The sequence below is a fragment of the Pollachius pollachius genome, assembly GCF_949987615.1.
Source record: "Pollachius pollachius genome assembly, chromosome: 4".
Classification (NCBI taxonomy): Eukaryota; Metazoa; Chordata; class Actinopteri; order Gadiformes; family Gadidae; genus Pollachius; species Pollachius pollachius.
In genome coordinates this window covers 33,254,201-33,275,165 of record NC_136937.1, presented here as the reverse complement: position 1 = coordinate 33,275,165, position 20,965 = coordinate 33,254,201, and the positions used below count along the sequence as shown (strand labels likewise).

The following is a 20,965-nucleotide window of genomic DNA, read 5'->3' as shown; positions in this document are numbered from 1 at the left end:
GTACGATGCCACACATAGGGTGCAGACCCCCTCACTTTCAGCAGGGGATTGGGTCAGGATCAAACGCCTCCACCGCCAAAATAAGCTGCAGTCATACTGGTCAGAGCCTCTGCGGGTGACTAAGCAGCTGGGGCCGGCCACTTACAGACTGGAGAACGGGACTCGTTGGCACTCAAACCGCCTGCACAGAGTTGCAAGCCCCACTGTACCGGCCTCACATCTGTCGCCGGCAGCTCTAGGTTGGCAGCCCCGGCCAGGAGCTAATCGGGTGGCAGGGGACCCACCAGCGTCACACGACGCAGCTTCAGGGCCAGCACGCCCTCAGAGAATGAGGGCCCCGCCTGTCTGGCATGGGGACTATGTGACAGGGTGACATTGACATTGGGGTGGGTGCGAGGTGAATGCTATGTTTCTGTTCCCTGGGGGGTGGGGGGAAAATGTTATGTCTGAAAACATGCAGTTTGTTTTCATAATGTGTCCTGTTGGACTCTGTAGGTTATGCACTGCTATTGACAGGTTACTGTGTCTTTAAGGTTTTCAGCAGTGTTATACGGCAAGGTCGTAAAATGTAAGTTGTGCGTCAGTTCAGTAAACGCTACGAACGAAGCAACACGTTGTGGTCATTGACTCCTACACGAACACAATAGTAGTGGTCTCTTTATTCCTTTTTTCACTTGGCTCCCCTGTGCCCTCATCCGGGACGACGGTAGCAGTAGCGGTAGCTGGACATGGCTAGGCAGCTTACTGCTGCCTAGCCATGCATCCATGTTTACAGTCGGTTTGCGGCTAAAGTTAGCTAGCTTCGCACGCAACCGCAGCAAGAACGTGAACCTTTTTTTTAAAGCTCAAACGTGAACTACAGACGTCTGACGCATAGGCCTGATGTCGCCACTTTTCATATGATGTGCATTGTAGTGTTACAATCACTGAGGAAGAACTGTTGATCGCGGATGCGAAAGTAGACTTATGGGCTTATTAAAAATTCATAATATATATATAATTTCCTTTTGGATGCTGTAGGCTAATTTATAATCTTTCTGCGTTCCCCCTGCAATACCCTCACGACCCCTAGGGGTCCGCGCACCCCCGGTTGGGAATCACTGCCGTAGAGCATGCTTCTTTGTGGTTGCATTACCAGCAGCCACAGATGCAACATTGTAGCCAGTGAAAACCACAAAGTTCTGACGTTTCCATATATGGGCACGTTCAATTTAGATTTTTTTTTTTTTCTTTTATTGTTTTAGCATTTCTTTCTCCTCAAGAGTGACTTAAAGAATAGTTTCTTTTACTGGGTTCTGTAAACATACACAGACATTGCGACACATTTGTTAACGACACGTTCTGTCCGCCGTGTCTCAACACTGCTCTGCAACATGTGTAGGTTTCACTATGTCCGTTTACATCCTAACTAATTACTACGCAGTTCACAAAAATACACATTAATGCACATGGTAATTACTAACAATGGAAATACATAAAAGAAAAGTACATTGTGGCTCCTGATAATCAGTTCTTAACCTTGGTATACAAAGTCAACAAACACAATCTACATAAATGTACTGCCCACGGACCCTAATGGCACCAGGAGAAGATTAGCTTAGCTGCTATCTAAGAAGTTGCTCATGACGGCATTGCGACCCTTTAATACAACATTCACGGCAGAGGAAACCAGCCAACTCTTCCCCACATATCTGTATCCTTGCCAAGCTCATTCTTATGTACAATCATTACTCTTATATTGCTTGCTTACCTGTAAACATACACAGACATTGCGACACATTTGTTAACAACACGTTCTGTCCACCGTGTCTCAACACTGCTCTACAACATGTGTAGGTTTCACCGGACAGAAAGTGCACCAATAGGTCAAAGCCACCCTGTGGCGGAAATGAGGTACTTCATGCATTACATTATATGCCCGTGTAAGCTAAGTGGAGCACAATGTCAACGTAAAGATGAAACAAATAACAAGAAGAATGAGCGTTAAACTAATGATGGCAAAAATAAGGACTTCACACAATAAAATGAAATATAGATATGGGGGGTGTACTTATCTAATAGACACTATTCTCACACATACAATTCAGGTTATGATAGGACCCACCCCACACCAGGTCCCGTACTACCCCCAGACAAGCACCCGGCCCCCACAGACAAGGAGCTAGCTCTCCCGGACCAGGACCCGGCCCCACCAGACCCAGACCCGGACCCTTGTGGGCCAGGGCCCAGCTCCCACAACACCTAACCCTACCCTCCCATGCATCTGTCTCTCCCCAGCCATAGCAGCCTAACCTCGGGGCTCTTATGGTGAGGATTGAACATTAGATGAGCTCATATGCGCTCATCGAATGTAAGGGTCTTAAAATATAAAACGAGGCATTGATAGCTTTGTAAGTGTACAGATTGTTTATTAAAAAGGACATTTTATACACACATTACCATCGGTGGTTCTCCCGTCGACGCCATCTTGTTTTTAAGACTCGATCAGTAGATTGACGAACACAGAGATTGTGACATCCGTCAACGAAACAAAAGCTCTGTGTTCGCCAATCTACATATCGAAACTTCTGAAAATATACACAATATTGTAGTATGAACATGTTAAGATTAAACATCAATCAATAATTAAAATACATTTGCCATTAGAAATATAGTCGTTGTAAAACCTGCTTAGGTAACCTTAAGGAAGATCTTCAAAGTCTCTTTCATGGTTTAAGATCAACTTTCAGAAGTGTAGCACTGGGATTATAGTTGAGTACATGACAGTACAATTTAAATCAGTAAAACAAAAAATATATACATGTATATATTTTTTGTTTTACTGATTTAAATTGTACGTATACATGTTAGTGTACTAGTGTGTGTGTGTGTGTATGTGTGTGTGTTCATATCTGCGTGTTTGTGTGTTCATATATGTGTGGCTTTGTGTGTGTACATGCATGTCTGATTATAAATATGTGTGTGTTGTGGGCATGCAGTTGCACGTGCGTTTATATATGCACGTGTGCATGTGTGCTTGCGTTTGCATGTGTGTGTCTGTGTGTATATTTGAGTGTACATATATGCGTGTGTGTGCGAGCATGCGTGTGTTCATATGTACGTGTGTGTGTTCATACATATGTGTGTGTGTGTGTTCATATATACAGGTGTGTATGTGTGTGTTCATATATACATGTGTGTGTTTGTTCATATATGTGTGTGTGTATTCATGTGTGTCCTTAGACTCGGAGAGAGAGAGAGATAGAGAGAGAGAGAGAGAGAGAGAGAGAGAGAGAGAGAGAGAGAGAGAGAGAGAGAGAGACTATAACTTACACAGAGACACGCTCCACACTGGGCCACCCCCCCTAACCCTCCTAATCCCCCATAACCCCACCCCCGGGAGGAGGTCCTCCTGGGTGGAGGAACAGAAGGTGTGGAGGTGTGTCAGTGTGTCTGAGGACCCTCCTCCACCTGGGGACACTCTGTAGAAGGACAGAGAGCCAGCAGGCCGGTCCAGATACACTCCTACTCTGGTGGAGCCAGCAGAGGGGGGAGGGAGGTCTGTTACTCTACCGTTGTACCGGGCAGAGTAACCACCATCATAACAATGAAGACTCCAGGACTTGTTGTTCTCTCCAAGCCCGCTGTCAGGACCCCGTCCTCTCCTTGTGATTCCTCTGTATGTCACTCCTATTGCAACACCTCTTTTCCTCTCTACCTCCCAGTAACAGCGGCCAGTCAGAGCCTCTCTACCCAACACCTGCGGCCAGGAGTCAAATCTCTCTGGGTGATCCGGATACGACTGGTTCTCTCCAACCCACGTCACCTTCCTGTTGTCCTCAGACAGAGAGAGGAGTCTGTGGGCCGTGTTGGGGTCCAGTGTGAGTTCACAGGCATCTGAGGGAGAACCAGACATGATGAGCTGCTGAAGCGTCCTTCATCTTCATCATCATCATCATCATCATCATCATCATCATCAACATCATCATCACTAGCGCTGTTGTCCTGCATTATTCTTCTTCCTGTTTCACGTTCATCTACTCTACAAACATTAATTAAGAAAGTCTAATTATCAGAGCTACTATAGTTATAGGACTTGTTTGCTATAGCTTTAGAAATGGTAGTGCATATTGTTTATAAGATAATTTAAGTTAAACCTAAATGCAAATCCCATGTGTGTGTGAGTGGCTGTCCCAGTCAAAACATTGAATCCTAAAAAGATGTATAAACTTAATCTACTCCCGCAATATTTACACTACATATACCTATGCAAATATTATACATCAAAACGTTAAGCATGATGAACATATTGCTCCTCTCAAAAATCTAAGCTATATTCAACATACTTTTCAAGATATTAGACTTTGAAAGGTTCCAATACACATCCATTGTAATCCACACACACAAACAATCTATTGTTTCCTTCTGACCTGTAAACATCAGTATCAGTAGAGTCTCATAACAACAAACTGGTCTGTTTTCATCGTCTGTTTGAAACTCCTACCTCTCCTTTCTGGAGGGGCGTCCATCTTTAAAGTTAGGAGATGGACTCATAGACCGGTCTCTCTTCATGGCGACACAGCTGGGTCCAGGGGAGTCTGCTCTCTCCTGCCTCCTTCTGAAAAGCAAGAACCATCCGGAAGTTAGGATTTGTGGATGTTGTTTCATTTGATCATTTATTGCAGAGCTACTCAACTACTTTCTCATGACTTTTGATTTCAATAATCTTTCTCACCTTATTGAAATGGAAATTTAAGGGGGGAGGGGGGGCAGAAAAAGTTATTATGACATTCGAGCACTTACATGTTGACATAAAAGCACACTAAGAACCCTTCATACTGTGCATAGAGTGTATATTCACAATGCGTTTAGCTAACATAGAATATAGAGCAGTCAGTTTCTACATTTCTACACAGACCTGTGTTATTCTTCATGGATAATTTGTTGCAACAAATTACTTTGACTCCTAAGATAATTTCAAACAGATTCAATAAATTGGGCCGTTTGAAAGACATTGAACCTTTAAACATTAAACCTGTAAAGTCTGCTAAAAGTCGTCTTAATATTAATTTCATTAATTTGATCGCTGGGTCCAGGGGAGTCTGCTCTCTCCTGCTGCTCTGGGCTTCAACACAACACACACACACACACACACACACACACACACACACACACACATACACACACACACACACACACACACACACACGCACACACACACACACACACACACACACACACACACACACACACACACAGCTGTTACCAAGACTAATGATGAAGTCCTGATATATCATTGCTGAGATCTGAGATGGACAACAGTCACACACACACACACACACACACACACACACACACACACACACACAAACAATCTATTGTTTCCTCCTGACCTGTAAACATCAGTATCAGTAGAGACTCATAACAACAAACTGGTCTGTTTTCATCGTATGTTTGAAACTCCTACCTGTCCTCTCTGGAGGGGCGTCCATCTTTAAGGTCAGGAGGTATACCCATAGACAGGTCACTCTTCTTGGAGACACAGCTGGGTCCAGCGGAGTCTGCTCTCTCCTGCCTCCTTCTGAAAAACAATTACCATCCGGAAGTTAGGATTTGTGGATGTTGTTTCATTTGATCATTTATTGCAGGTCCACTCAACGACTTTCTCATGGCTTTTGATTTGAATAATCTTTCTCAGCTTATTGAAATGGAATTTATCGGGGGGGGGGGGGGCAGAAAAAGTTATTATGACATTTAAGCACTTACATGTTGACATAAAAACACCCTAAGAACCCTTCATACTGTGCATAGAGTGTTTATTCACAATGCGTTTAGCTAACATAGAATATAGAGCAGTCAGTTTCTACATTTCTAAACAGACCTGTGTTATTCTTCATAGATAATTTGTTAGTAAAGTCTCTGAGATGGACAACAGTCACAGACAGAGATCCCCTTCTTACCTCTTAGCTTTGCTCTGGTGGCCATGTTCCCCAGACAGAGTGGTTTTAGAGGTAAGACCCCCCTCCTCTCTCTCCTCATCCATAGTAGACTGGAGACCTGGACACAAACACAACTCCTTCTGAACATTAGTCATGTTTCCATCTAAAAGGTGATGCGAATCTTAAGAAAGTTTTCAAAAAAGAAATTTGAATTAGGTGTGTTTCCATCAAGTGGTTGGAGCGAAAAACTACACACATTCCAGGGCTTGTATCCTTTTGATAACATCCTGTCTTAGGTCCTGATATACAGTGGAATTGCGTTGTTTTCCATCTAAAATAGCTGTAATGTTTTTTTCTTCGATGAAAGCAAGGAAAAGTTCAGCGGTCCACACGTATCTATTATTCACATTGGCCATCTGTTCCATGGACATATTTAAAGGATACATTGTACATATTTTTAATTCGAAATTCTTCGCAGCCTTTATACCACAGATACTCCAGGGTCTATAGCATATAACCGCGGTTTCTGATAACAGTTTAATGCATTTTCCACAATGTACCAGCTCTCGTTTTGAAGGCTGAACAGACAATTTGACTGGAATTACAGGTGTCCATATATCAGGGATTAATGGGCACGGTATAATAAAAGGATATGCAAACATAGACATTCTTTATCATATATATATATATATATATATATATATATATATATATATATATATATGATATAGAATGTCTATGTCTATATATATATATATATTGACACTACAAGTTGATGTCAGCAGGGTTGCTATGGCCGGTCGTTATGCGGAAATCGGAAGGACGTTGTCAGTCCTGTGTGTTCGATGTTTGCTACGTCACAGCTGTTTCGAAAAGTGTGTTTCCATCTCTCATTTTGCGCATTTACTCTCTTTTGCATTTCTCAAAACCAACTCAAGCGAGCGGATAAGCTTTTTTGCGAATTAGAGGATTTTTATGCAAATTTTGGTGTTTCCATCACCGTTTACTGATTCGATACTTTAAAATTTGCACAAAATCAGGGGGATGGAAACGCAGCTACTGTGACTGCATCACACTAAAGCATTATGGACGTCATAGAACATAAATATGAACCCCACGATATAACCACACTGCCCTCACTACAGTATAGATGTGTACAGCAGATGAAAACTGAGAGATGAGAATTAAACACCTTGGAGACTGTAACAGTTCTTAAACTACAACCCCAAAAAGTAGATGCAATAGCCTTGAAAAATTTATTGTGGTATAATTAAAAGTAAAAAACTTTTGAACAATTTCTCCACTGGAACAAAGTCTGAATTCTGTCACTTTACTGAACCACAGATCCCATAGTAAATCTACTGGTGAAGCTCAACACATCGATATGGTTAGCTCTTATGACGAGTCTCTTTCTCTCGCTCTATGGCTCCAGCTGTGGTTTAAGCCATAGGAATCGAGTCTAGACCCACAGGAACCCCCCTGTGAAAGTGGTACGGTCCAGCATCATGCTACTAGGACAGCGGTTCCCAAACTTTTTTAGCCGTGCACCCCCTTCTATGTCGCAACCCGGTTGACGCACCTCCCCCCCCCCCCCCGGGGGGGGGGGAGGTGCGTTCAATTTCTTAAAATATTTAGTATTAAGATTGCATGAAACTCTCCCATGTATTTGTTGTAAAAAATATCATTAACTTATTATAGAACTATTATCAACTTATTCAATTTATGTACAAACAATTCCAACTATGACACTTTCAAGATGAGGGCACTAGGCCTTGGTCCAAAATATGCAGAAATATGGACATATATGAGACCCTTTCTAAGGGAAAAAATAATCAGAGGCAGAAAGCAGATAAGTTGTGAACATGTTATAATATTTTTGAGCCGCGTTGAACACAAATTGCAGCAAGTTTAAATGACCGTGGAGCTAACAGCCCCGTCATTATACAACAGGTTATGGAAATAACATTAGAACGCCAGTAATTTGAATGAAATTGCAATAAGTTACACACAACATAAATAACAAAGAGCATGGCTCAGGAACAGATTAAAAAATAAAAAATAAACCGGGATCCTGGGGATTTTTCAGTGCAGCGCAGCTGGCTCAGCCTGCAGCGAGAGAGAGAGAGAGAGAGAGAGAGAGAGAGAGAGAGAGAGAGAGAGAGAGAGAGAGAGCGAAACAGGGAGGGTGTGCGTGTGAGTATTTCCAGTATATTTGTAGCAATAATATCAATACCATTTGGTCAAATACTTACCCATATTAATGCGACGGGTGGGCCTGCATCTTGGCACAAAGCTCTGCGATGTTTGGCGCAATTGAAGACAGTTTAAGCCTCAAATCTTTCTCAACAGCATCCAGTCTTTGCCGATATTTAGTCTTAACTGCTGTCAGAGCAGAGAAGCCAGCCTCGCACAGATACGTTGTAGCGAAGGGCATCAACACTCTCAAGGCCTTCTTTGCCAGGACTGTGTACGATGGCATTGACTCAGTCCAAAAATCGACAAGTGGCTTTTTTTTGAACTGCAACTGCAGAGCCCCGTCAGATGACAACTCGATCAGCTGTTCCTGCTCGTGAAATGACAGCTGGGGGACCGGGAGGGAAACTTCAAACGGGTTGCGAATCCACGCTTGAGATGTGTCCATAGGTGGGAAGTATTTCCGTAGCTGCTCGGCGAGGTGGTTGAGATGTTCAATGATGAGGCTTTTCACGTGCTCACCCAGGTGCACGTCATTTTCCCCCAAGAACTCGTGAAGCGTAGGGAAACACAAGAGTGTGTTCCCACTCACACAGCTCGCCCAGAAGCGTAGCTTCTTCATCGTAGCTTCGATCTTGTCTTGTGTGTTGAACACGGTTACACTGACTCCCTGCAGACTTAGGTTCAGTTCATTCAGAGCAGAAAATATGTCCGCCAGATAGGCGAGCCTCTTCAGGAAGTCTTCGTCATGCAGACTGGAAGCCAAATGAAATGGATTGTCCTCAAAAAACTGCTGAAGCTCGTGTCGCAGTTCAAAAAGCCTTGTCAACACTTTGCCGCGGGACAACCAACGCACTTCAGTATGCAGCAGCAGTGCTTTGTGTTCGCTGCCCATCTCGTTGCATAACAGCGTGAACAGTCTTGAATTTAGCGGGCGAGCTTTAATGAAGTTGACCAGTTTCACGGCATCATTCAGTACTGCAAGTAGATCAGCTGGCATGTTTTTGGCTGCCAAGGCCTCCCTGTGAACACTGCAGTGTAACCATTGAATGGATGGACACACTTTCCTGATATGAGCTATAAGCCCTGTGTGCTTCCCCGTCATCGATTTTGCCCCGTCAGTGCAAATGCCCATGCAGCCTGTCAAGTCGATGCCGTTGGTCCTCATAAACCCATCAATTAAATTGAAGATTTCCAATCCTGTTGTTCGGGTAGCAAGGGGCCGACAGAACAGAAAATCTTCTTGTACCGTGCCTTCAAAAAGGTAACGGACATACACCAGAAGATTGGCCAGATTTGCCACATCTGTAGACTCGTCTACTTGCAGAGAGTAAAACTCGCTCTCTTTCACACGGCTGACTAATGTAGCCAGGATGTCTTCAGACATTGCATTGATGCGGCGCGACACAGTGTTATTGGATACTGGAATCATGTCTAACTTTTTTGCTTCTTTCTCTCCAATCATGCATCCCACCATCTCTTTGGCAGCTGGCAAGCACACGTCTTCGGCAATTGTGTGAGGCAGCCCCTTTCTCGCAATTCTGTAGCTGACAAGATATGAAGCCCGTAATGCGTCTTGTTTAGACCCAACATATGAATGAAACTGCAGTTGTTTTTGGCTGTTTTGCAACTCCTCCAATTTTGATTTAAAAAATGTAAGGGGCTTTTGAGTTAAATTAGCGTGCTTCGTGTGAAAGTGGCGAAGTAGATAAGAAGGCTTCAGGCAGCTGTTTGCTAGCTCTTCACTGCACACCACGCACTGCGGCTTAGGGCAGTCTGTATCACCAATCCAAGTGAAGCCAAGACCCAGATAGTTTTCATCATATTTCCTTCTTTTTTTCCCCGTCTGGTGTTCACCCTCTTCACCTCTTTTGCCTTGTTGCCATCGCCTTCCCTCCTTTGCGGTGTCCTCACGTTCATCATTTGGTGTCTCCGTCTCGTTTTCTTCTCCCGGATCCGCTCCAATTATCTCCTCTGTTTCCTCCGATGTTTCACTCTCTCTTGGTTCCTCTCCTCCTTCATCCCTAACTTTTACTTTAGATGTCTCGCCTGACAGTTTTCCTGACTTCAGCCAATTCAGCATATTTGCGATAATGAATGTAGGGGCCAAAAACTATGTGCGCATATTTGAAATTATACAGCAGTTGGTTCGACAGTTAAGTTGTTTACGCAGTTGCTTGGCAACGCGCTCCGCTCCAACTGCTGTTATAGGCTACTTCTAGGACCGAATCAAAGCAGCGCTGAAACAGAGCGACACAACATTGCTCATGGGATATTAGGCTACTTAAAAATAAATGAAGTTAATTTTTTTTATTAATTAAAATTACAGTTTTCATTGAAATTTTACAAAGGAAATGTTTATTTACAGCCATTACATTTTTCATCTCGCGCACCCCCTAGCGGCAGCTCGCGCACCCCTAGGGGTGCGCGCACCACACTTTGGGAATCCCTGTAGGAGGATCTAAAAAACGGTAAAGCCCCAATCGCACACATTTTGAACTTGTGATTGAATGTGATCATTACATTCAAAGGACTTCAGTCTCGTCCTTCTTTTAATTTGGAGTAGCATCAAGACAAACGAACCACTTGAATATTGAAGGCAGTGTTCAATTTACCACACGGGTTAGAAAACCAGTGAAACATGAACTAACATTGTATTCTCTACAGTACTCATTGTTATATATATTTTAGGTTATTTAGGTTATACCAGTAACCTAAAGACAATATAAACGGTAGTAAACTGGTTGATCATTATTATATACCAGTAACCTAAAGACAATATAAACGGTAGTAAACTGGTTGATCATTATTATATACCAGTAACCTAAAGACAATATAAACGGTAGTAAACTGGTTGATCATTATATTCCAGCAACCCAAACACAATATAAACGCTAGTGAACTGTCGACCTACCTTACCTTATCTACTCCAGGATTAAAATGCGTCCATACGGTATAAAGTTGTAAAAGTATAAATGTAAGGGAAGAAACGGAGGTTAAAGTCTCTATAAAACAAGTTAATCAGGTGAAAGGTTTTAAAAGCGGAGGAAGAAGGGCTGCTCGCTGCGACAGACTGTTAGATGAGGAAGTCAAGGAGCCGCCACGCTCAGTGAACGTCACGTGTTTTCGGAGAAAACGAAGCCACGAAGCGCGCACACACACACACACACACACACACACACACACACACACACACACGCACACACACACAGATACACACAACAGCAGCTCAAGAGTCAAAAGTAGAGCAAAAGAGAGATTAAGAGGAATAAGTACACAGGATACTGGCTCAATATGAGTATAAGTACACAGGATACTGGCTCAGTTTGAGTATAAGTACACAGGATACTAGCTCAGTATGATTATAATTACAAAGGATACTAGCTCAGTATGAGTATAAGTATACAGGATACTGGCTTAGTATGAGTATAAGTATACAGGATACTGAATCAGTATGGGTATAAGTACACAGGATACTAGCTCAGTATGAATATAATTACAAAGGATACTAGCTCAGTATGAGTATAAGTATACAGGATACTGGCTTAGTATGAGTATAAGTACACAGTATACTGGCTCAGTATGAGTATAAGTACACAGGATACTGGCTCAGTATGAGTATAAGTACACAGGATACTGGCTCAGTATGCGACCCCCTCCCTCTCTCTCTCTCCCTCTCCCTCTCCCTCTCCCTCTCTCTCTCTCTCTCTCTCTCCCTCTCCCTCTCTCTCCCTCCCTCTCTCTCTCTCTCTCTCTCCCTCTCTCTCTCTCTCTCTCTCTCTCTCTCCCTCTCTCTCTCTCTCTCTCTCTCTCTCTCTCTCTCTCTCTCTCTCTCTCTCTCTGCACATAAACCAAACCCACCCTGGCCACCAACTTCCTCCTTCCTCCTTTACACCCAAACACACATTCCACACACACACACACACACACACACACACACACACACACATACACACACACACCCACACAAACACTCTCTCTCACACACAGACCCCACCCCCCCACAAACACACACACACACAGACACAGAAGGTCCTCACCCCACTTCTCCTCTCTCCTCGCTCCTCACTCCTCACTCCTCACTCCTCTCTCCTCTCTCCTCACTCCTCTCTCCTCACTCCTCTGCTCCTCTCTCCTCTCTCCTCACTCCTTTCTCCTCTCTCCTCACTCCTCTCTCCTCACCCCTCTGCTCCTCTCTCCTCTCTCCTCACTCCTCTCTCCTCTCTCCTCACTCCTCTCTCCTCACTCCTCTCTCCTCTCTCCTCACTCCTCACTCCTCACTCCTCTGCTCCTCACTCCTCACTCCTCTCTCCTCACTCCTCTCTCCTCACTCCTCACTCCTCTCTCCTCACTCCTCACTCCTCACTCCTCTCTCCTCACTCCTCTCTCCTCACTCCTCACTCCTCACTCCTCTCTCCTCACTCCTCTGCTCCTCACTCCTCACTCCTCTCTCCTCACTCCTCTCTCCTCACTCCTCTCTCCTCACTGCTCACTCCTCACTCCTCACTCCTCTCTCCTCACTCCTCTCTCCTCACTCCTCACTCCTCTCTCCTCACTCCTCTCTCCTCACTCCTAACTCCTCACTCCTCTAGTGTTGATTGTGTTGTGTTGAATGTATTGATTGTGTTGAACGTGTGTGTGTCTGCGTGTGTCAGTGTTTTTCTTTGTGTGTATGTGTTGGTGTGTGTGTCTGTGTGTGTGTGTGTGTTTGTGTGTGTGTGTGTGTTTCTTTGTGTCTGTTTTTGTGTTTGTCTCAGTGTTTGTGTGTGTCTGTGTGTGTGTAAACAGGTGTGCACCTGTTTATGATTAGTAATAACTGAACTTTTCTTTAATAACTGAACATGTTCTGCTGCTGTGATGTTCCCCACAGAACACAAGGAATCAATACTCAGTATAAACTCATCACAACATGATCTATAGCTTTTCCCAGACCGCTGGCATTATGATTATAATATAAAATCTGCTTTACATCAGGTTCCATGTTAGGCTTATCAAAATATAAACTGATATCAGAGCCCTGCAGTATGAAACTGTTCACGTCTGAAAATATACACAATATTGTAGTACAAACAGGTTAAGATTTAACATCAATCAATAATTAAAATACATTTGACATTGGAAATATAGTCTTTGTAAAACCTGCTTAGTTAACCTTAAGGAAGATCTTTAAAGTCTCTTCCTTTCATGGTTTATCAAGATCAACTTTCAAAAGCCCAAGAAAATGAAGCATTTGGATTATAGTTGAGTATATGAATAAAAATCACCAAAACACAGTGTGTGTGTGTGTGTTTATGTGTGTTTATATATCCATGTGTGTGTAGTCCGTCTGTGTCTGGTTAATATATGCATATACGTGAGTGTTTGTGTTCATATCTGCGTGTGTGTGTTCATATCTGAGTAAGTGTGTGTGTTCATATCTGCATGTGTGTGTGTTCATATATGGAGCTTGTTAAAACTCAAACGTGAGATTTTACTGGAGAACAGCATATCAATACTGGGGCACAGCAGATCAATACTGGGCCTCAGCAGATCAATACTGGGCCTCAGCAGATCAATACTGGGCCTCAGCAGATCAATACTGGGGCACAGCAGATCAATACTGGGGCACAGCAGATCGATACTGGGCCTCAGCAGATCAATACTGGGGCTCAGCAGATCAATACTGGGCCAGGTGCCCTAGTAAAAGGGGTCCAGCAACGCCCATGACCGGCCGTATGGAAAGGGGTTGAACCGGGTAAGCTGCAGACCGACGAGGCAAAGGAGGAGGAGGGAGGAGATAGAAGAGGGATGAAGAGACGCCTTGTCGGCTGTACAGATTACAGATTAACATCCTCTGGGGAAAGCCCCTCTCACACATTAACTATTGCTGTGTCCACCGGGGTCTCCACATTCTTGATCGGCGGACACGATTTTTGCTTCTTCGGGATCCAACTAGCACTTAGCATCCCAACATCACACTACACATTAAAATCCGAGCAGAGAGGGAAGAGGACGCACACACATCATTATTAGAACCACGGACAGTGGCTATTTGCATCACTGACACACTAGCCTCCGATCAAAAACAGAACACAAATAATGCATTCAGCTGAACACACAACCATATTTCCCTAACAACAACGATGGCCTGATAAAAAAGCAAACATGGACACAATGGGCACAGCGGCCATTTAACCACAACCTAATAAGCCGATCAGTTGCAATAATAAAGGAAACCTGCACTCACCCATTCAGAAGTTAATTCTGTGTGCCTTCTGCTCAGCAAACTCTTTTTAACAATAGAGGTGTTGTTTAATTTCAAATGCAGTCTTAAAACAAGCTCTAAAGGCATGGAGTTGGCTTGGGAAACATGGGCTTATGTTACTGTTGTAGTGGTCAGCAAGGCGCTGTGCATGTTCGTAAAGGGGAACCTCAGTAGCACTATTCAGTTCTGAGGGTTGGATAGCCTGGAAAAGTTCACTGGTTTCACGCAGAGCACTGCATCTCTGCAGTAGCTGATTTATAATAATATCCAGGCTGGCATTAAAAACATTGACCCTGAAGTGGCTCTCAGGGTCTCTGAGCCTCTCGTCCTCGTACAGATCATTGTAATGTTGTTTCACTCTCGTTGGGTGAACTCACCACGCCCCCCACACTTAATTTATTTATTTTTTCTGTTTCATTATCTCTTGGGCCCCCGGGGACCCTTGCACCGAAAGCAACGCCCAAAGCTACATCCCGATAGGAGCGTTAAAACGCTTCCTCTGAACGGGCTGTCGCAGCCAGGAGCCTTTGTTTCTCCGCTTTGAAAACCTTTCAAACCTTTTCATCAAGTTAACTGATTAACTTGTTTTATAAACACTTTAACCTCAGTTTCTTCCCTTACATTTATACTTTTATAACTTCATACCGTCTTGACGCATTTGAATCAGGGAAAATATAAGATAAGATAAGGTAGGCCGACAGTTTACTGCAGTTTATATTGTCTTAAGGTTACTGGTATATAATAGATGCCACGAGCAGCCAAAAAAGTAATAATCATCCTAGTGATTAGTGCGAAGTGGTTTTCTAAGAAGTGCGAAGCGAAGTGGTTTTCTAAGAAGTACTATAACATTTCGTGGGGAATTGGCATATTGGCGCCCCCTCTGGCTGCAGGCGCACCTGCTCGGGGAGAGGGTGCCGTGCACAGACGGACTGAAACCCCCGCTGAAGTCCGTAGGGTCCCCCCCGCTCGGAGGAAGTCTTGCCCGGAGCATAACTGGACGTAGAACCGCCACTGTGTGTGTGTGTGTGTGTGTGTGTGTGTGTGTGTGTGTGTGTGTGTGTGTGTGTGTGTGTGCGTGTGTGTGTGTGTGCGTGTGTGTGTCTGTGTGCGCGTGTGTGTGTCTGTGTGCGTGAAACCTTAATTGTCCCCGAAAACACGTGACACGCACGAGAGGGGCGGCTCCCGTGAGGCTAGCCACCGTGTCTCTGTGCGTCATATCCATTCTTAACGGCCAGTCGCAGCGAGCAGACCTTCCTCCACTTTTAAAACCTTTCACCTAATTAACTTGTTTTATGAACACTTCGTTCATAACAAAAAAAAACAACTTCAGTTTCTTCTTGCATTTATACTTTTACAACTTCATACCATACGGATGAATTTTAATCCCGGAGTAGATAAGATAAGAAAAGATAAGATACCGTGTACTACCGTTTATATTGCCTTTAGGTAACTGGTATATAATAAGAGGATACCCTATCGATAAATTGAGCTTCACCAGTTGATTTATATGGGATCTGTGGTTCAATAAAGTGACAGAGTTCAGACTTTGTCCCAGTGGAGAAATGATTCAAACGTTCTTTACTTTTAATTTTACCACAACGAATTTTTCAATTCTATTGTATATATTTGTTTGTGTTTGTGTTTAAGCACAGTTACAACCTCAGAGACGTGTAGCTCAGAGACAAGGTTGTGTACCTCAGAGACGAGGTTATGTGTGTGTGTGTGTGTGTGTGTGTGTGTGTGTGTGTGTGTGTGTGTGTGTGTGTGTGTGTGTGTGTGTTTGTGTGTGTGTGTGTGTGTGTGTGTGTGTGTGTGTGTGTGTGCGCTCCTGAAGGCTAGTTTCGATTTCCCTGAAAGCACGTGACGGCAGACAGGGGCGGGTCCTGTGAGTTGCGAGGCTATAAACTTCACTGCACTTCGTTGTTCGAGGCTACGTCCTCGTCCTCAGCAGTAAGGACCCTCAACTCGATCTTTCTCGAATTCCACTTTAAAACCTTTTCTCTGACTAACTTATTTTAGAAACTCTTCAACCTCCGTTCCTTCACTTGCATTTATACTTTCATAACTAATTACCGGTTGGGGCGGAACGCATTTGAATCACGTTCCGTTGATTTTGGGAGGGGGGGTTCGGAGGAACGAGGTTGTAGTTTAGGTTCAGCTCTGGTCACTTGTAGTAGAGTAGGCCCCTGTGAGGTCATGATAACAGCTGACTGATATAAAGTTATAACAGCTTATTGTTAGTGTGATGGTTTAGAGCAGGATAATAGCTGACTGATATACAGTTATAACAGCTTATTGTTAGTGTGATGGTTTAGAGCAGGATAATAGCTGACTGAAGTTATAACAGGTTATTGTTAGTGTGATGGTTTAGAGCAGGATAACAGCTGACTGAGATAAAGTTATAACAGCATATTGTTAGTGTGATGGTTTAGAGCAGGATAACAGCTGACTGAGATAAAGTTATAACAGCTTATTGTTAGTGTGATGGTTTAGAGCAGGATAACAGCTGACTGATATAAAGTTATAACAGCTTATTGTTAGTGTGATGGTTTAGAGCAGGATAACAGTTGACTAATGTAAAGTTATAACAGCTTATTTTTAGTGTGATGAGCTCTATGTAACAACATGCAATAAGCGTATCGAATGACATCACTAATTAAATTAAAATCACTTTATTAGTCCCCGAGGGGCAATTTAAAGGGGGGGCGCATGACAGCAGCTAAAAAAGAGACACAATCAACAAACACAAGCAGCCCACACACACACTACAAAATCAAGCAACACACATCGCAACAACAACATTCAACACATGAGTAAAAAGTGCTTCATGAAGTGCTCCCATTCTAAAGTGCATTGCAGCATGTTCATAAGTCAGTGAGCAGCATTAAGGAGCTGGACAGCCCTGGGGGTGAAGGTTGCCTTCCTCCTCTGTGTCCGACAGCCTGGAGTCTGTGTCCTGAGGGGCGCCACTCAAACTCAGGGAACAGGATGTGTTGGTCTGTGGTGACATGCAGTAATGTACTGATAGTCTACACAGGCTGTTGTTAAATGGTATTATTATAGTATTATCAGATGGCATTATTATATTATAGTATTATTACATGCTATTATTAAAGTATTGTCACATGGTATTATTATAGTATTCTCACATGGCATTATTATATTATAGTATTATTACATGGTATTATTACATTATATATAGGCCTATATATTACACATATTCTATAAGTATATACTATAAGTATATACATAGTATAGTGGCTCAGTCCTCCTTGTGTCTGTGTGTGTGTGTGTGTGTGTGTGTGGGTATGTGTGTGTGTGTGTGTGTAAAACACGTGACCCTATTGGACTGAGAGGTGCGGCTCCTCTGAGGCTGTCCACGTCTCTGTCAAACCGGTTCAGTTCTTTAAGTCTAAGTCTAACTGTCTGTCGCAGCGACTAGCACCTTCTACCTCCACTTTTAAAACCTTTCACCTGATTAATTTGTTTTATGAACTTTAACCTCCGTTTCTTCTTCATTTATACTTTTAAAACTTCATACCGTATAGACGCATTTTAATCCCAGAGTAGATGAGGTAAGAAAAGATAAGAGACAGTTTACTACCGTTTATATTGTCTTTAGGTTACTGGTATATAATAATGATCAACCAGTAAACTACCGTTTATATTGTCTTTAGGTTACTGGTATATAATAATGATCAACCAGTTTACTACCGTTTATATTGTCTTTAGCTTACTGCCGTGTTCTTTTTGGAAAAACGCTATCTATCTCCTTCCTCAGTACTGGGTGCTGTTTGATGCAAAACAACAGATAAGGGTGGAATGTAGCATCTCTCTCTCTCTGCGTGCCTCCCTCCCACGTTGGGTGCGGCCATTACGCCTTGAAGCGCGCATGCTCTGGGGGCTGGTTGTGGGAGAAACCAGTGGTAGTTCCTCTTCTCGGCCAGCAGAGGGGTTGTTTAGGTGAAACTTATGGACAGAGACTACAAAGAACTTCAAACATGGCGGACGGGGGTTGTTTAAGTGCAACCTAACTACAAAGACTACAAAGAACTCCAAATAGGGCAGACAGGGACTACTGCCCTGGGATATGTGGTATCTTATGGCAAACACAGGATGGGTAATGGTTAGTGGCTAATGTGTGGAGGGGGAGGGTCCTAGAGATTATCAGGCGTGCGTAAATGTCTGTGAGAAGGAAAAAGATTTGACAACCTGCTACGTGCATTTGAACTATGAGCAAACTATTGACTCATACTTCTGACCTTCCTCTAGTGTGCCAGTGCTATCCAGAGTCCTGCACGGGTCTTATTTTGCAAACCCGCACCCTCAATACTTAAAACCGCATCCGACCCGTGTTCCGACAGTAGCGTGATTTCCATTCCGCACCCGACCCGACCCGCTATAAATTGATATTGATGCCCGACCCAAAGGAAAATTTGACGCATTAGATGGAATGCTGGGGAATTACACTATGTGGTGTTTGGCACGGTGCTTTAGATTGCTGTGCAAAAAGAACACATCATCCACTGTTGACGGTTTTAGTCGACTCCTCCGCTACTGAATAACATATCCAGCACCGGAGAAGTCTCGCTCGCAATCGCAAAACCAGCGACCGACCCGCAGTATTCAGGCGTCCTACCCAACCCACAACGGTGTCCACACAGTACATTATTTTTCACCCGTTTCATCCAAATTGTGTGGATACCCGAACCCGTGCAGGACTCTGCTTCAGGTGGAAACCGCACACGTGGAAACCGTCGGGTGAAACTTAATTTGAAACAGCCCATTGTAATGTCTGCATCTATTATCAAAATATTTATTGGTAATACAGTGAACATTAGGAGAAATGTGAAGATTTGTTTGGCATGTTGATTTAAGGTGTGTGCCCCTGTGCCCCTTTCAGTTGGGGGCCACAGTGCTCCTAGTGAAAAATGTTAGTCTGGAGCCCTGGACCTCATCAAACCTTTGCTCTGTCTTATCTTATCACTTGATAAGGTTCTGGGTGTGTGTTCTGGTGAAGCCCTGCCCAGACCTCATCGTAAAGGCTTTACACGTAGTTCGCTGTTGTTCAAAGCCTCCTTTATCTTTCGATCAGTCCTCACTGAGGAGCCCAGCAGCTCCGTCTTTACTCAGAACCTTTAGAACCGCGTTAATGTTCTTTCTCCGTTCTGAACACTTACTTTGTGTTTTGTGAACACCTGAATCTCTTCCTTCAACGGATCTTACTTTCCGTCCTTTTGTGCTTTTATATTTTCATACAACACGGGGCACCACATGTTTTCATCACAGAGAAGCTAAGCTACAGCTCGCTAAATGTCATGTTTTCTTTAGATTATTGGTCGTATATTCTCACTGTATTGATATGTTCTAGATTAATCTGTTTCCAGTCCGAGTTCAGTGTTTCCAGTTTCTTCGAGGCATTCCAGTTTCTTCGAGGCATTGATCTCAGAGAGAGAACCTGTCTGAATAAAGGAATATGGGTCAGAACATCAATCACTAGTTCTATCGTGTTGAGGGTGTTTCATATGGAACCTCTGGTCCAGGAACCCTTATTGTGGAGGTTAGGGCTGGGTAAAAAAATCGATTTAATCGATTTCCTTTTTGGATTTAATGATTGATTTCATTAAAATTTTGCAATATCAATTCAATATCGAATAATATCTATTATTATTATTATTATTTGTATTTTTTACCATTATTTTTTTTGCACTTTAATAAACAATGCCTTAATGCAATTTGCAGTGATGGAATGTTGTAGTTCAAGTACAATTTCACTCACGATTCCTTTCTAATTTCAAAATTGCACTTTTGAGACTTGAGACCGTTTTGTTTACAGCTCAAGTTAAAACTCTCCAATTAAAAACTCTCCAGAAAAAAAATAAAGTAAATTTGTATTTTGTAACACTGTACACTGTAATTTTGTTGAGCCATTTTCATTATTTACGAGCAGATTGAATCGAATCGAATCAAATTCGTGATTAATCAATTCAGAACCTTTTGAATCGAAATCAAATCGATTAAGGAAATTGGCCACGATACCCAGCCCTAGTGGAGGTTCAGTCTGTCCTGTAGTGGGGTCAGTTTAGTTGTGTTGTGGACTTTTATTGTGGAGGTTCAGTCTGTACTGTTTTGAGTCAGTTTGGTTGTGTTGTGGACTTTTTTTGTGGAGGTTCAGTCTGTCCTGTAGTGAGGGCAGTTTGTTTCATGTTGTGGACTTTTATTGTGGAGGTTCAGTCTGTACTGTAGTGAGGTCAGATTGGTTGTGTTGTGGACTTTTATTGTGGAGGTTCAGTCTGTACTGTAGGGAGGTCAGATTGGTTGTGTTGTGGACTTTTATTGTGGAGGTTCAGTCTGTACTGTAGGGAGGTCAGATTGGTTGTGTTGTGGACTTTTATTGTGGAGGTTCAGTCTGTACTGTAGGGAGGTCAGTTTGGTTCTGTAGACTCTTGATGCTCTAGTGACTGTGAGAGTATGTACATCTAGACATAGATAGTGATAGTGTGTGTAGATCAAGACATCGATAGTGATAGAGTGTATAGATCTAGATATAGGTAGTGATAGTGCATAGATCTAGACATAGATAGTGATAGAATGTGTAGATCTAGACATA

The 20,965-nt window shown here is 43.1% G+C and overlaps 1 protein-coding gene and 1 pseudogene across 30 annotated transcripts in view; one reads left to right on the top strand and one right to left on the bottom strand.

Annotated features, from left to right (window-relative positions):
- The window catches only part of LOC307074318 (uncharacterized protein), a 128,070-nt gene that overhangs the window by 60,336 nt on the left and 46,769 nt on the right, over positions 1 to 20,965 (bottom strand). Inside the window, exons 1-2 of one of the 29 annotated variants that reach the window (XM_079734389.1) lie at positions 11,026 to 11,211; positions 5,940 to 6,036 (exon numbers count right to left, since the gene is read on the bottom strand). The exons of 26 other annotated variants lie outside the window; for them this stretch is intronic. In XM_079734389.1, the coding sequence (XP_079590515.1) occupies positions 5,940 to 6,022 (83 nt within the window). In that variant the 5' untranslated portion in view covers positions 6,023 to 6,036; positions 11,026 to 11,211. Of the gene's footprint in view, positions 1 to 5,939; positions 6,573 to 11,025; positions 11,212 to 20,965 lie in introns of those variants that run through there. 2 more of the 29 variants (XM_079734388.1, XM_079734384.1) reach the window with 2 other exon arrangements.
- The window catches only part of LOC307074325 (NLR family CARD domain-containing protein 3-like), an 80,345-nt pseudogene continuing 77,146 nt past the window's right edge, over positions 17,767 to 20,965 (top strand). Inside the window, exon 1 of the transcript XR_013812803.1 lies at positions 17,767 to 17,930. The product of XR_013812803.1 is annotated as an NLR family CARD domain-containing protein 3-like (transcript). The remainder of the gene's footprint in view (positions 17,931 to 20,965) is intronic.